General features: G+C 40.5%; 1 protein-coding gene across 6 annotated transcripts in view; it reads right to left on the bottom strand.

The window, feature by feature from the left end:
• Positions 1 to 980: 980 nt before the first annotated feature.
• The window catches only part of EML4 (EMAP like 4), a 309,941-nt gene continuing 293,330 nt past the window's right edge, over positions 981 to 17,591 (bottom strand). For all 6 annotated transcript variants that reach the window (XM_060247476.1, XM_060247471.1, XM_060247454.1 and 3 more), the window contains 4 exons: positions 9,894 to 9,981; positions 6,595 to 6,693; positions 4,766 to 4,896; positions 981 to 3,668 (listed from right to left, as the gene is read on the bottom strand). In XM_060247476.1, coding sequence (XP_060103459.1) covers positions 3,198 to 3,668; positions 4,766 to 4,896; positions 6,595 to 6,693; positions 9,894 to 9,981 — 789 coding nt within the window. In that variant the 3' untranslated portion in view covers positions 981 to 3,197. The remainder of the gene's footprint in view (positions 3,669 to 4,765; positions 4,897 to 6,594; positions 6,694 to 9,893; positions 9,982 to 17,591) is intronic.

The raw sequence follows: 17,591 nt of genomic DNA, 5'->3' as shown, positions 1-17,591 counted from the left end.
AATATAACAAAGTTACTCGTGTCCATCATTGGGAGACTTCCCTCCCCCAAGTCCTTTTACATGCACTTTCACAGTTAAGGAACTTCTGGATAAGCACAGAGCCACAGATTTATTCATCCTGTATGCATGGCATATTGGCTTTTACAACAATGCACACAGAGCAGGAGAAGCAGGTGGCTCCTTGCTAGCTCAATTATTAAGAGTAAAGGGTAGCTGACAAGAATATGCCCTTTTTGAAAAAAATCTACAGTAACTGCTGCTGTCCATTTGCTTAGGAGTTCAGTTTAAGGGGCTGGTTAAAGCTTTTCATGACCCGGATCTTTGCCTCTGTTCCTGTACAACCAACTACTGGCAAAGCATCAGCTTGGCATGCAGAAAGTCTAAGGTTCAAGCCCTGGCATCTCCAGTTAAAAGGATCAGGTAGGAGATGATGTGAAAGACCTCAGCCTGAGATTCTGGAGAGTTGATGCTGGTTTGAGTTGACAATACTGACCCTGATGATCTTTCAGATACAGCTAGAAGCAAGCAGTGACTCACGAAAGTTCATACCCTACCACAAATTTTGTTAGTCTTTAAGGTGCTACTGGACTCTTACTCTTTTCTACTGTTATAGACAGACAAACACAGCTACCCACCTTGATCTATTTTGTTGGACCAAGGATCTGATTCAATATAAGACAGCTTCATGAGTCATCCATACAGTCTCCAGGCTGCCACCTGCTGGCTGTTCACTCACTTATGGCTCAGCAGGCCTGGGCCTTTTAAATCACAGCTCCCACTATGACGAATGGGCTTCCTGAGGTGGTGAGAAAAGTACTGTTGCTGGAAATCTTCAAGAGGCACTGGTTGGTCTCTTAGTAATTAGTACTCAAATCTAGCTCACTCTTTTAAAATGATCTTTACTTGGGGCATCCAAAACTGGGACAAAGCAAACAGGTGTGCAACAAAATTTCAGTGGAGATAACCAGAAAACAACATGACATTTTTTAACAATTTTATTTCATTTAAATCTTCAAATTCTTCTGTCTTGAGACAGGAATGCATGATAGATAGAAATGGCTCAAACATCTTCACATGACACACTCTTAAATCATATTTCATTCACAATTTTCTCCTAGAACATCTACAGTTAACACAATCCCACCCATTTCCATCCATTATCACAGATCCATTAAACAGCAGTTGCCAGCAATTGAAAGCTGTAAGGCTTGCTTTTTTCCTTGCATATCATCAAAATGTTCTTTAAACAACAGCATGATCACATCACAACTGTTAACTCTCGTTTTACATGGCAACCCCTTGGTAATAGGTATTTCCAAACAAAATGCATTCTTTCAAGGTGGAAAGAAAGCACTGTGCCCCATGAGCTTCAGCAGACATTGCTCAATATAACTTTCTAACTTTAATGTATTCCTTTTAAAGGAATCAATTACTTTGACATGATCATGTGCATCATCCACTGAGATCTGGCAAATCTGCAAAATGTGAAAGAGCTCTCCAACATCACTATTCAACGGAGCACAGCTTAACAAAGAGATGGGCTGCCTGGAATTCACGTCATTCTCCATTTGGAGAGAATTCTTTTGAGGTTTTCCCGGAATGGATGTAAACAAGAGGATCTAGATATATATGTGTGTGTTCTTTGGGAGTCCGTTTGAATTTTCAATGTTACTAAAGATGACTAGATACCTGATCTGTAGCGTTTGCTCCTGAGAAGATACTAGAAGGGAATGACAGTTCTGATGCACTTTGGAATGGCACAATCACGTAAACGCTTGCACACTTAAGACTTAACAAACTCATCCAAAGTTCCTAAACACAATTTCTAACTAAACTCTAAAATATCAGCACAGTTTTTTTTTTAAAAAAAGACCCTATGTAATCAAAATATAAACAAGTAGGATTTTTTTCCCTGCAAACTTAAAAAAAAACACAAAGGAAAACTCTAGGTTCTTAAGGAAAATGTAGCAGAGAGGGTTTTTTTTTTTGGTGGTGTAAATTAAAAGTCCTTTTAATTTTTTTTTAAACAATATGCCATGATATCCCACAACTGGCCAGGTCTAGCCATTTCAGAGCTGCATGGCTTACTGCAAATGAGTAAGAAAAAAATCCAACAAACAAGAGAAAATCCCCAAATATCAAACAGAAGTTAACGTGACGTTTATAATACAGCTATTAAATACTGTAGAGGGAAAAGCCTATTTGAAAATTTCGTATTCTGAGTCACCCCTAAATAGTTCTCACAATTGATTCATTATAATTATCCCAAGCACCACATTTCATTACAACAGTATCCTGCTAATGTTTAGCCTCTTATTGAGGGAAGAAGTTGGTATCTGAAGGCAAAGTTTTAAGCCCTAGAATCAGAACTTTTGTCACCATGCAGTCAGAAGTCAGTTCACATGGAGGACAGTTCTTACAAGGTCATAGTGGGCACACTTGAGTTTCAATACATCTAGGCAAAGAGCTCATTCTTGTAATGTGGTTGACAGTATTATTTTTAACCTAAACAATGCTTGGTTCTGTTCAGTTTTTTAAGGCCTGTCACCAGGGAACAAGAAGGCATGTTCCTTAATAGTAGTTGCCTTAGAGTTAAAAGCGTCCAGGGCACAGCATGTCCACAGCCTCGAAGGGATTAGTAGTGTCAAAAATTGCATAGGTATTGATCAAGAAGGCAGCGAGCACCACCTACTATACAACTCTATTGTGATGTTGTCCTTATCTCCCCTCTCCTTTATAATATAAAAAAAGAAAGAGCTCCATAAAGGCCTTGCTGTTTTGTTTATTCCCTGCACCTGGGATGTATTACTTTGCACTTCTGTTTGGTGTTAAAGCTCTTTATACAGAAGACTGTTTTCCCCCTCCACTGAAGATATTATTGGAGCTAATTTTCCCCCTTCTCCCCCATCATTTGCATCATGTCTCCTTTTGACAACAATTTCATAGTTATATCTAACGTATGCTTACATCCTACCACCTTGGCTAACTTTGACTGGAACTGCCAAGATGACTCCCTTGCAATGGTTCCATGCACTGAAAACAGAAGATCAGACTAAGGAGTCTTCAACTGAAACCCAACAATTGGAGTGGCTCCTAATTTGGGGCTGCTTCTCCTTTTCAACTTTAACCTTCTTTTTTATAAAAGTACTCACATGGAGAGAAAATAGTATATAAAAGACCATCTTGATTCTGAGTTCTTAAGACACTGGAGAGTTTTCAGGCTGGTCTTCGGTAATAGTGGATTCACTCTGCTCCTCACTTGTTTCATTGGATGGATCTTCACAGTTTGGCTCACCTGGATCCAGACTGCTCCCTTCACTCTGCTCCTCACCTTGCTCTTCATAAGTTTCCACAGTCTGCTCCAAGTTATCTTCCAAAGATGCTGGGAAGGTATCCTCTACACTTTCATTAACTACTATTTCATCAAATGGCTGAGCAAGGGGAACAGAAGTGCTTGACTGTACAAAGCTTTCACTGGGATTTACTGGCATTTTTGTGGTAGCCATGTCTACCATAATGTCATTCTGCGGCAAAATTACTTTTTCCACAAGTCTCCACTGGATGATGCTCATATCTTTGCCTCCAGTCGAAATCAAGTGACTGTCATTATGAGTGAAGCTCACGTTTGTCACGTGGCTACTATGGGCGCTGTATTTATGGCTTGGGGCCTGTTGAAACAAACATGAAATGAAAACTAGTATTTGATAAGGAACAATCCATTTATTAAATAGTCTCATGTCAATATCCCAGCAACATGAGTTTACCAGGAATTACAAATGCTCCTCCACTTTCCTTCCTCTCTAGTTGGAGCCCACGGATTTTTAAAAAATTCACCTGATCATATATCGTGAATTATGCTAAAAGACCAATGATAAACTCTCTATAAGCTTCTTTGACCTGCCCATATGGTACTCCATTAGCTTCCTCAAATGCACTTTAGGGAGACTATATAAATAGTTTAATACATAATATTGACCATCTTGGCCCACATCAATATCCAATTTATAATCACTCTTAGAATACTTGCATAGATCTGGTTGGACTTGACTTCAAGCAGCATTACTGTCCCCTCCTTCATGTACATACTAGTATTGTAGCTAATGCATTTATCACTGCTCTTAATTGACTCTGAGCAACACCAATGAGAAATAAATAACTTTTCAAGAAGATTTCTGGGTTTTTAGCTATGTCCAAGCTGTATTTAAATACTGGAGAGGATAACACCATTAACAACATTTAATGCTCCTACAATAACTGGGGAAAAGTTTAGAAGGTTATTAAATTTTATGGTCAAATACAAAAGTTGGGAATAATTACAGAAACAGTTGTGGGTTACAGTGCATAGACACACAGACTCAACTGAAGGGGGGGAAAAGACAACCCACTATCTTACAAATTAATAGATTGTAGCATGAGCTGTCTTTTCCATGGTATGTTGATGAAGTACCAGAAGTAAAATCACTCAAAGGCATTAAAAGAAAGGGCTAATGCATATTCTCATTACATGCATTTGAATGGCACTCACATACACTTTGGGACTTACAGGCAACAGAGATTCTTCTAGGTCAGTCTCATCATTCAAGCCATGATGTCAAATACATGTTAGATGGTGGGATGGTGAGTTGTTTGTACTTATGAGTTTCTGGAATCATTACACTTTAAGTTAATACAAATATGAGTGAGTGTGCTCTTGTACATATGCACAGACACTTTCCTTTATAACAAGTCCTACTGTTGTTCCATAAACCAGGTCATTCAAACATACCTTTGCCTTGGAGCAAGGATACTGAAATAGATGGACTTTACAAAAGTCATCAGCAACTGCTATCACCTTCCTGTTATGAGACCTGACAAGAGCATTGATATCTGTTCCATCTGATCCTTCAGGCCACACTCCTTCAAAATAAGAAAATAAGTAAATCTTAGTAAAGTGTATTAGTCTTATTAGATTAATTGGCTACATATGGATAAAGCTGCATATTAAGAAGATTAAATTCAGCAGTACAACAAAACATTCTATTTCAGATGCAACCACAAGCCCCAATTTATGCAGTCTTAATATTTCTGTAACCTTCAGTTTATTTAAATACTATTTTTGATACTGTCACATACTACATATGGTATTGGTATTATTTAGCAACTGAATATTTTTTTGAAGTGTTGATGGGGTATATTCTTGTGATAATTGATATTTTGGGTTTATCACACAATACACACACATATTTATATGTGGTTATTATTACTTTTGTTTACACTTTGCAGAGATCTTAACTTTATAGTTTCTTTCTTTCTTTCCTCCAGCTGGGAACCCTGCATGTCCCTGGGTACATGTTTCCTGAAAGTGCCGTGCCATGTATGCTGTGGTCTTGATCTTTGAAAAGGCATGGGCTCTTAACAGAGTAAACAAGCTAGGTCTGAGATCCCCATTCTAAATAAGTCAGAAATGAATTGAAAATTTTCTTCAGTTTCTGCTTGCACAGTGCCAAATTTGCATGAGGATCAAAAGATATGAGCTACCCCTGTTTTCAGGACCTGGAACTGTCTGGGGGGGGGGGTGGCTTTCTGGCCCATTGGGAAAGCAAAAACATCTGTCTACGTTACGTAAACAACTGGTTTGAGAAAAAATATCTGCTCAGATGGGTCATCATTATCTCTCTTCACATTGCTGCAAATGCTTCTGATTCATTTTTAGTCAAGATTTCTATGCCAATACATGAACCACTTAATGGGAAGGTTTAATACAAACTGAAGATTACTTTTTGAAACAGGTAGTATCTGGGAGCTTGTCTTATGCAATTTATGCAGTCTTCATATTCCTGTAACCTTCAGTTTATTTAAATACTATTTTTGATACTGTCACATACTACATATGGTATTGGTATTATTTAGCAATTGAATATTTTTTTGAAGTGTTGATGGAGCATATTCTTGTGATAATTGATATTTTGGGTTTTTGGGTTTATCACACAATACACACACATATTTATATGTGGTTATTATTACTTTTGTTTACACTTTGTAGAGGTCTTTCTTTCTTTCTTTCTTTCTTTCTTTCTTTCTTTCTTTCTTTCTTTCTTTCTTTCTTTCTTTCTTTCTTTCTTTCTTTCTTTCTTTCTTTCTCTCTCCCTCCCATCTGGGAACCCTACATGTCCCTGGGTACATGTTTCCTGAAAGTGCTGTGTCATGTATACTGTGGCCCTGATCTGAACTGGGCACTGCACAAGTGGGAACCAAGAACTTGCAACTCATATCTAACTTGTACATGGTACTCGTGTTAATCAGCCTGCATTCTCTACCTCTCTTACGCACACACACAAATATACAAACACAGAATGCAAACAGTACACTTTGTAAAAATAGCAGCATTGTATTTACATGGGTGCTAAGTACAACAAAAGATATAATACACAACTGCTTTGAAGGTAATTAAATGATATTTACATAATGTATCTCCACATCACTGTGAAAAGTCAAACAAGATGAATCTCTGCAAAATATTTTAATGACAAATACAATAATCCTACTCCTCTAAACTCAAAGCACTACAGTTTTAAACTCACAAACAGCAATGTTTAAAAGAAATCCAGAACTCACCAAATACTTGAAAGCCCAGCACACAAGTGTATGTTACCCAATCGACATCCTTACAATCAGAACGATTCCTGATTAGTTTACAGCCATCTGGAATGCTCCCTTTTAAAAAGATTGCAAAACTTGCAATGGAATTACATGAATTACATTTATTTTTGTTTTGACTTTTTTAAAAAAAATCTGAAAGTGCTGATTTTATGCTTAAGGGTCCCCTGAAGCCTTGCCATAAAACTATGGAAGATTCAGCGACTTATGCTTTACTATATCTATCATATACCAAGGAAAGAGCCCAGACATGACAGCAATAAAACAAAAGCACATGAGCTCCCTGCCTTCTGCTTAGACAATGAAAAAAATTAATAGCCTCTAATAGTTTTCGGCATCTTTGTGTTACATAAGCCCAGAGAATACTTTATTAACCAACTTCCTTGATGTATGACTGGAGGAAAAATATTTCTCTGTAGGGGCTTCTCTTTTCTGCATAAAATTTAGCATGTTCATACAATTGGTACTGAAGCAATGTGGGGCCTGCTGAAAGTGAACTTTTCTCATCAATGCACATCCACTAGGCTCTTTAGGATTTAAGGGCTATCTGGAGAATAACCAAAGTCCATCATAAATTGATTAAAACCAGATATGACTGTACCATCATAAGGAAGCTTACAACCCCAAGGAAAAGAGAGATGTAATCTTAGTGGAATGAAAAGATATTTTCCACAGCATAGCATTCAGAATTCAATGCACGTATGTAACTTCCCAGCACAAACAAACCCAAGTATGATATGCCTGACACTCCTAAACTGTCACTGCTTGTGTCACTCCCCAATGTGAGCCTCCCAAACCAGAATTCAGGAACCAGCAGATTTTGCCACTGAGATCTTCATTTTAGGCATGTCTCCTTTGATACTCATAACTGATACTAACAGAATACCTATACTGACTATCTAATAAGGATAATAAATTTTCTTTTTCCTCTGGGTTCCTTATCCCTTGTTCTATCCAATATTCTGAATATCAGAGTGATCCTTCAATTATAAGCAAAATGCCCATTACCAAGATGCAAGGGCACTCCCATGAGTCCCATCAGCATTGCCTCCTATTGTCAAGTTTAGAGGCAGGTGCTGCTTCCTGTCCCAAATGTATCCTGAAATGCAGTGCTAGAGTAAATGGCAATCACTGGAGTAAATGGCAATTACTGAGCCCCCACACGTCACAGCCTTTAAATCCTTTCATTAGAAAGGGGAATGTTATATATTATATCCCAGTGGCTTTCCTGCATCTCAGGCTGCACATTTTGGGACTTAAAATTTGCCTCTTGAATTCTCATCTGCAAGTTCAAAACTACTGGCAGGCCAAAGCAAATTTACTAGGGTTGGAGAAAGCTCATAAAAAATGCCAGAAATATTTTTGCCATTTGCTTGTTTAAAGAGAGCTGAAACTCATCAGGCCCAGACTGGTGTAGTCCAAGAGTGCATATTTTCTCACAGTGCATTTCTAACACATATGAAAAGGATGCTTTATTATACCAGTTGTTTGTTTTTCAGGTTAAGCAAAGTCTGGCACAACCCCAAAATAAGGGGGAAGGGTGTGTTAACTTTAAACAGTGTATGTATGAGCACCTCGATGTGGTTTTAATATATAAAAAAAGATTTGCCCATCAGCTAAGGACCTTATCACAGGCCCTGTTGAGGGTGCAGCCACTTGTATTAAGTGATGGCTAAGTACTGGTGGCAGCACATTCTTTGCTGTGGCACTCAGACTATGAAATTCCCACCTCACACTGGTTTCCACTAAACTTGCCTAGTTTCAGGTGCCAGGCAAAAGCAACAGTTTTCTCCAAGCCTTCAGGTGATTTGACTGATCTGATAGTTGACAACCTTTACCCCCTTACTTTGTTCCTGTTTTAAACTTCCATTGCTTAGGGTCATTTTAATAATTTTAATAACTTTCACCGGTTGTAATATTGCTGCAAATATTGGAGATGTATGGACTTTGTATGATTTGTATTACATTATTGGTGCTATTGTGGTTTTAGGAACTGATTCCTGATGGTCTTTTAAATCATTTTTGTTTACATTGTGTATCATTTTGTTTGACACTGACTTGCATGCCATTTGCAGAGAGGCAGGGTACAATATCATCTTTATTTATCTTGGGAATATATAAGCCACCTTCACTTGAAGAGGCTTACAAGTAAAAACAAAACAAAACCAACATAAAATTATCTATATACAAAACCTCTAAAATTATACACTTGGCAAGGGAGAGGGGTATGACCATTACCTTTGAAAAGCCCCAGCTTCTAGCTCTCATAGATGTCATTAATTACAGAGCTGATGTTCAAAGGAGTGGCTCTCTTGCTGATCTTAATGGGTATTAAAGTTCAAACAAAAAGAGGCATTACCTGTGCACCCCAGGGAGTTTAGGACTTCATAAGCCAAAACTAGACTCTTACTTGCTCTTGAATGCTATTTTGGAACCCTGGATTTTACTCAGGGCCCTAACAATCAACAATTCCAGCATCCCACAGAGCATCTTTCAGTACAAAAATGGTTCTAATCTCAGCTTGGCCAAGAACTCACAGATAGCCTATGATGATCCACGCTTTTTCTCTCATGTTTTCATTTGGCTATACATATGTGAGCATCACTAAATGGCTTGTGGGAACAATTACCAAGACAACATATGCAAGGTATGCACAACTTGGAGCCTCCCCAAATTCAATGCAGCCCAGTAGCCAAGAACTGAGCCTTGCCAAGTGCTTGATAACTTTTCCCTCAATCCATCCCACTTTTTAAAGCCCCAAGCAAAGAAGTTTATGAAGCCTCTAGAGGGCCATCTGTAGATTACTAATGGGTTGCCTTCATCTTGGAGACCCAGAAGCTGCATAAGTCAGTACATATGCAAAGGGCTTTGAGCCACATACTGTTATTAAATGACAGGATATAACAGTGTCAACATGCATCCCCAACAGTACCTGACAGGAGTCTCTAACTAGGCAGGCTTATTAACATTTTCAAAGCTGAAAGCCTGTTTCATGACACATCGCACGCCAGCACCACTCTTCCCTGTAAACTGTTAAACTGATTGATGCCCTTGCAGAAATGTAAGCTATATTTGGAAGCATCATTAGGTAAGAAACAGCTCTGAATCATATCAGAAGGTCAGGTTACAGAAGGTCATGCTAGTTTTCCCTGTCAGCAAGTGTTAAGGACCAATGTCTCAGCCTGGATCAGCTTCTTTTTCCCTGCTTCCCCTTTATCATCGCTCATGCAGCTAAGAAGATACAATTTTGTACTTACAGTATAATATTTCATAGTCTCCTGAGTTTGACATTATGAATCTATTCTCTGGGGACCAGTCAAGGTGTGTAATATAGCTGGAATGTCCCTAAAAAGAACAGAAAAAGAGACAAACATGAGACTTTCTTTGCCTGTTAAGATAATTTCAGTAGAGTAGCTGTGTTGGTCTGCAGCAGGAGAGCTACATTCAAGTCCAGTAATCCAGTGATTCTTGAAAGTTTATACCCTGAAAATCATATTGGTCCCCAGATGCTACTGGACTCATATCTAGTTCTTCAGTTCACATTTGGTCTGAAATGAAAACAAAACAAAAACGTGTGTGTGTGTGGGGGGGGGGGGGGGGGTCCATGCAGCAACGCAAATCCAAATCACCACTCTGACCTCTTTGCCTCCAAAAGGTTCATATTGAAAGAACAATAACCAACCATAAAAATCAATCCATCAAGTTCCGCTGCCGCACAGAATACATTTGTTTCAAAGGGCTCAGGAAGAGGTCCCTTGAACAGGAAATACAGATGCTTTTGTACTCCAGTTGCTGACAACTGTCTTTTTGCTTTGACATTTTACCCCTATCTATAATAAGGAATATAACAACATGGAGACAAATTAACAAAAAAAATGAGATGAGACAAATTTTCACCCAGTGCAGAGGTGAAAAAAAAATGGCAATCAAACCAGGACTATACAATTTATTTTTCTGTACTACGCTCTTATTAAAAGTGCACTTTCACATACACTGTGTAATGCACTTTCAATTAGCTTTCAATGCACTTCAGTGATCATTTGCAAGTGGACTGCAAGTGCATTATTCAGCATGTGGGAAAACAGGTTCATGGACCTATGAAGCTTCCTTCTGCCAAGTTGGGGCATCTAGATCAGTATTGTTTTACAGCTGCTCTCCAGAGTCTTGTGCAGAGAAAGATCTTTCCCAATTCATGCTTCCTGGGACCCTTTAATTGGGGAAGTCAGAGAATGAATCTGGATACTTCTGTACACTCAACAAATGCTTTCCCACTAAGTTTGTTCATAGCTGTGAACCTCCTCAAGCATCTCTGAAGAGGCGGCATACAGCCTTTAAAAAAAATGCATACATTTTAAAAATTCACCCCCCAGCTGTTATTCCTCACAGGTCGCCAGCTTGTTTTATATCAATGCAATAAAGAGCACTGGGAGTCAGAAAAGCATATTGTTGATTCTCACCAACAGGGAAGAACTGGTTGAAGAGGTGAAAGTAGTGGGCACCCTGGATAGTACTAGTGACCATGTGATTTTGGAATTTATGGTCTTCGGGAAGGGAAAAGCTATACATAGTCAGACTTATAGGTTGGACTTCAGGAAAGCAAATTTAGACATGCTGGGTAAAATTCCATGGTCAGAAATACTTAAGGAGAAGGAAGATCAAGATGGGCGGGAGTTTCTTGAAAGAGAAATATTGAAGGCACAATCACAAATGATTCCTATGAGAAGGAAAACTGGGAGGTGCCTAAAGAAGCTGAGGTGGCTCCATAAACAGCTCTCTAAAGACTTGAGAAATAAAAAAGCCTCATTTAGCATATGGAAGTTTGCAGCAGACAATTTTGCAATAACATAGGCATTTTCCCTTGTCACAGCTACAGTGGAAATGGTTTGGCATGTGGACTGTTATCACTGTATGGCATTGCTTGTACAAAAATTTCATTATAGGATCCCCTGCACAGAAAGGATAAAATGAATAAAAAAAGGCAGATAAAAATAAATGACTGCCTTGCATGTGTTAATCACCTCTCATTCCCCAAATGGTCTTCAAGACAAACAGTGGAGGTTTAAAGAGAAAAAAAATACTACAAATACAACACACAGTCCCCTCCCCCCCCCCCCCCCCCCCCGATCCTGGATCTTTAAGATCCTGGAAACTAGTTCTAACATAGGAAGGACAGAGGTTTAAAAATAAAAAAATACTAAAAATAAGACACATAGTCCCCTCCCTCCCAAATCCTAGATCTTCAAGATCCTGGAAACTAGTTCTAACATAGGAAGGGCAGGGAAGGGATACAACCCTTCACTAAATCCTGCCAGACATTTGGCAGCTGTTAAAATTCCTGGGGTAGGTGGGAGGACAGAACAAAGCAATTGGGAAGGGGCTCTGTTGTGGTGGAAAATCCCTCTGAGCAAGTAACTGTGACAGGCACAATCTGAACATCTTGTTGTTGCAATTGTCTAAATAGCAGAGCTCTGCATTCCAATGGAGAATTTTTCCATTCAGCAGCTACCCACAATGAAAAGGACATTTCATGCTTTCCCTCTGACTGAGCGTACACACAGTGAGAGTAGTTACTACTGGCTTCTTTGGACAGTAAAAATATGCAATGAGCAGATGCCTGCTTACACAGATGCAGTCAGTCCAGTTCATAATCAGTGAATCGATGTGTATAAACATATCAAAGATTTCAGGTTTTCACGGCTGGTAACATCATTAGGGTTTGTAGAATCTTTCGGGCTCAAGTGCCGTGTTCTACTGGAGAAAGTTTTTCATACCCGCCTGAACAGGGAAGCTATTGAGATTTACAAACACCAGCACAACTGGGTGCATTGCTTTCTAGGAGTAGAGATAGTAGGTTGATTACTACAATTTTTTTCTTCATGCATGGCTTTCCCAAAGTCCCAGCACTTGACTTTTGAGGGATTCACAGAAGAGTCCTGGGGTTGGGCTCAAGCTGTACAAGTAGAAAGTTTATAAGATCCAACCCCTTTTAATTACGGACTCTCACTGATAAAACAGCACATTGGCTGAGAGACCAGGATTATTCCTGGCCTTCTGATAAACATATCCATGGACTGAGTTGCCATTTGAATGTGAAAGACAGAATTGGTCCTGAATGTGCACACCAACTTTCATTCCAACCTCCCCAGTCATCCAGCCAGGTACTATATGTGTCTTATGGACCCCTCTGAAATGAGTCAGGGTTTGCCTCTGACACTTGAAAATATGTCCTCAACAATCACACAAACTGCTATTCTGCTGCTTCATTCGCCAGAGAGATTTCACATGGCATTGCATTTTCCTGCACTCTTGAAAATGGGCACATGGGGTCTGAACTGGTATTTAGACCTGAAATACAGAATGCTCTGAATACATGTATTGGATTTCAGTGATAACTCTCAAATGGAGATGAAGCAATCACACTGCAAATAAATAAACAGAACATCAAAGGATCAAGTTAAGCCAGGCCCTTGTTCTGTTAACTAAGTGTAGCATGATATGAGATACAAAAACTGCACTTGAGAGTGTTCTTTTGGACCCCAAGGATAATGAAATAAAACAGGAAACGATTTAGACCTCATTGTGGGACACAGTAGGTTAGAAAAGGGGTCTTACTAGACCCTCTGATAGACCAATCCTCCAAAGCAAATTATATACTTAAAACCTGTCCATTGAATAGCTTGTGTGACTGACAAACAGAATGTAACCAACCAGCCAAGGATTGTGGCCTCCAAGGCAGCTGATTTCCCGAAGCCCTCATTTTTGCAGCTTTAGGATGATCACAGTAAAAAGTGAATATCATTACAAGGATCAGAGCTCTGGAAATATGCTTTACCTGCATCTGTGAAAAGGTAAAGAGATAGACATGCATATAAGGCTAGGGAGGAGGATAAGCTCAGGAAATGGTCCACAGAAATGGCAGAATTGGAGAAGAAGTAGCAAAAAATCCAAAGTAAAAACACACATACACACACCAAACACCACAGTAAAAGACAGGTTTAGCAATAGAATGTTTTGCTGGCAAGAAACTCCTGGCAAGAACTGTTGACCAGCATTCTTTTCCTGTTCCTTTTATGGGAGATTTGAAGAGACTGGGACCAATCAAAAAAGACCACTAGAGGAGACCTAGCTGTGCTTAAATAAAAGAAACTATAGCGTTAGGATGGAAAGCAATCTCTGACACAGCCATTCCTCCTTTCCCCTTCTATTAAAGTGGTAACAGCAAAACTAGAAGCATGCCCTCTCAGATTCTTTCCTTTAACTTATCATTACTTCCCCCATTCTCTCTACACAAGAAAGAATCCTGAATCACTCATAAAGAAAGGAAATCTACCTAGAGAAGCCTGACCTATTGTAAGTAAGTCTGAGGAGCATAATTTCAGCATTTAGCCATTTTTTGTGGTTTTTGACAGTTACATATCTATCCAATTTAAAAGTGAAATTAAAACACTTTCAAAAAATGGAAACCCCCATTATCTTTCTGCAGATCATATAAAAATTTGGTTTACACTGTACCTATTTCAAAATTTAGAAATTCCCCACAAGGGGGCATTAGATACTGCAGATATAAAAATTTCTAGTATTGCGAAGAGTTCTAGTGGGAAGTCCAAAGCAGCAACTGGTAGTAATCTGAGTGAAAATGTTCTATGCATTTCCTGTATAGTTTCAGGAGATGCATCTACCACCATATATGTAAGATCAGCATGTGGTCTTCAATTTGGTATAGCTACCATTTCTTAATCTTATAAAACTAATGCACTGAGGACGCTCCACACATACAAGGGAGAAAACAACTGGTAAACAAAGGGCAAACCAGTCTTACCGGCAGGCTTCCAGATTTCCATCGTTACCAGATTGCAGTGGGAAGATGCCATGGAGAAGCTGCTCTTGTTGCTACAGTTTCAACAACACCCTCCACCAATCAATGCCACTGAAGCTCTATCCCCAAAAACCTTTCTGTTCCCAGCTGGGGTTTCCTAGGCACTGGTAGTACCATGGTGGCATAAGAACATAAGAGAAGCCATGTTGGATCAGGCCAATGGTCCATCCCGCCCAACACTCTGTGGCACACAGTGGCAAAAACAAAAAAACTCAAGTGCCATCAGGAGGTTCACAATTGGGGCTAGAAGCCCTTCCACTTTGCCCCCCCCCCCAGCACCAAGAATACAGAGCATCACTGCCCCAGAAGTTCCAACAATATGCTGTCGCTAATAGCCATTGATGGACCTCTGCTCCATATTTTTATCCAATCCCCTCTTGAAGCTGGCTATGTTTGTAGCCGCCTCCACCTCCTGCGGCAGTGAATTCCACATGTTAATCACCCTTTGGGTGAAGAAGTACTTCCTTTTATCTGTTCTAACCCGACTGCTCAGCAATTTTATTGAATGCCCACGAGTTCTTGTATTGTGAGAAAGGGAGAAAAATACTTCTTTCTCTACTTTCTCCATCCCATGCATTATCTTGTAAACCTCTATCATGTCACTCTGCAGTCAACGTTTCTCCAAGCTAAAGAGCCACAAGAGTTTTAACCTTTTGTCCTGCCTAGCCCGGTGGTGACTTGACTAGCAAAATCCCAGTGTTAAAGGGGGTTATACAAAGTTGCGTGCTGGCACCGCATCTTTTAAATTTATTTTTAACTGACCTGGTACAATTTTTGAACCCTATTAATGGTCATCCGCCTAAACTAGCAGGCCGAGCAATCCCCTTATTACTTTATGCTGATGATACTGCCATCCTCTAGCGCACAAGTGTGGGCCTGCAAAGGTATTTGAATGCCTTCTATGACTACTGTAATTGTAATTCACTCTCTATCAATTATGCCAAATCTAAAGTAGTTGTCTTTTCAAATTGCTGGCGCCCACAGAGATGGTTTATTGGCAACTCAACAACTGAGCAAACAAATTTTTTTAAATACTTGGGGATCACTTTTAATCATAAATTAAGCTGGGTTTCACATCGCAACAACACCGTCAACTTGGCTAAATGTTCAGCCGCTCAAATTAAACAGTTTTTCTTTGCAAGGGGAACCAATTAGTTCCAGCAGCAATTAAGCTGTTCAAAGCCAAAACGTTAGCCCAAATTCTCTATGGTATCCCTATATGGATCTCAGCATTTACCAGGAAAGTGGAGGGCATTCAAGCCTCATTCTTTAGACAAATTCTTGTTATGCCAAAATGTGTGTCCTACTTTGCTCTCTGCTCTGAAGTGGGTCAGTCTTTGGTGGAGACAAAAGCCTGGATTGCAGTGTTTAAATTCTGGCTCAAAATTCACTTTAGAACAGATCCTAACAGCCTTCTTGATTGTATGAAAAGAAACCCATATATTTCATCCTGGACAACAGTGCTTATGTCCAAACTTAACCAGTTGGGGATAGAGGTTGATGATTTTTTTTTACTTCTGATGAGTCATATATCTTCAGATGTATTAAATTGAGACTGTGGGAGTTGGAGGAAACGAAACTACGGCTAACAGACCCTTATATTTGCTCCCCAGCTTCCTTAGGTCTTTATGCTTTCTGCGGCAAAATGCCCCATTATCTATCAGACTTAACCATTCCAAGTCATCGCAGAGCATTTATGTTAGCTAGATTAAATCCATTTCCCTCCAAAGTTTTACAAGGGAGATATCATCGAGTCCCTTTAGGCGACAGACTCTTTTTCTGTGGGGCGAATATTCCCGACTCAATTCAGCATATATTGCTTGATTGTTCCTTTTATCATAATCTCCGTAAAGATTTATTTTGCAGCTTTCTTTCTCTCCAGATTTGTCTATTCTGCCACCCTGTTATTATTTATTGAACGATACTGAGGGGGAAGTTAGCAAGGCTGTGGCAAAATTTTTGGCTGACATCCTTAAATTTAAATCTGACCATGTATGAATGCATCTGTAAGCTCGGTTTCATTTTGATTTTATCTCCAATGTTTAAATTTTTATATTCTGTGTATTTTTATTTGCAACTGTTATGCCATTAAAGGTTTGATATGGAACTGCTGCAGGTGCTGCCGCCCCGCACCCGCCATTGGGTGGCCTGCTGGAGACTGACACACCTTAGCAAGGCCCAGGAGCTCTGGGAGAATTTCCAGGCAGCCAATTACAGAGATCTCCCACCCTGAATGGACGGCAGCAGGACTGGGAGGGGGGGCACCCCAGCCCAGGGGGCGGGCAACACTGGGAGGACCTCTGGGAAAGACACTGGGGTCAGTTGAACAGGGTGGCCGCGCCCAGCCCCTGCTCCGCACCCGGATTGTGGGGGCCCTGGGGATGACCCGTGATACCGGGACCACGGCCTGGCAGTCACGAAGGCGAAAGAGAGGGATGCCATTCACCGGAGGGTTCCGGCCCCCACCCTGGACTATCCCCGTGGGGCTTGGAGAATGACAGATGCAAGCCATGGTCGATAACGGCAGTTCGCTGTCCATGACATGGGCCCACCTGGTGTCCGCCCCACTGCCGGTCCTTCGCACCGCACCACATCCATCGCATGCATCCATGGGCACATGGAAAGGTGCCCCGTGGTGTCCATACTCTTAAAGTACCTGGGCCGCTATTGGCGTGTATCAGTGGCCAAAGTGGCCCATTTGCCCTATCCGATTCTGCTTGGATGTGATGCCTCGTGATTTGGGAACGTCGTGGAGACAGCTAGTCCCAGAAAGCAAGGCCGACCCGGCCCTGCCAACTACGATACCAGTAAACAACTGTTAGTCCCCCACTGATACAGGCCGGAAGTCCTTCAGGGAGTCCACGATCATCAGTGGGCAGGCTACCAAGGGGTTAAGAACACTCTGGCCCGGGTCCTGGCCCACTTCTTTTGGCCTTCCATGGCCCGGGATGTCCAGGCCTACTGTTGCTCCTGCAACATCTGCCAACGCCTAACGTCCCAAGCAGACCCCCAGGCTCTGCTAGCCCCCTTGCCCATTGTGGGTACCCCTTTTGAGCGGGTGGCCATGGACTTTGTGGGG

This window comes from Heteronotia binoei, chromosome 1 (genome assembly GCF_032191835.1).
Source record: "Heteronotia binoei isolate CCM8104 ecotype False Entrance Well chromosome 1, APGP_CSIRO_Hbin_v1, whole genome shotgun sequence".
In the NCBI taxonomy this organism is placed as follows: domain Eukaryota; kingdom Metazoa; phylum Chordata; class Lepidosauria; order Squamata; family Gekkonidae; genus Heteronotia; species Heteronotia binoei.
Note: the sequence above shows the minus strand (reverse complement) of the source record. Positions and strands in the feature narration are given on the sequence as shown.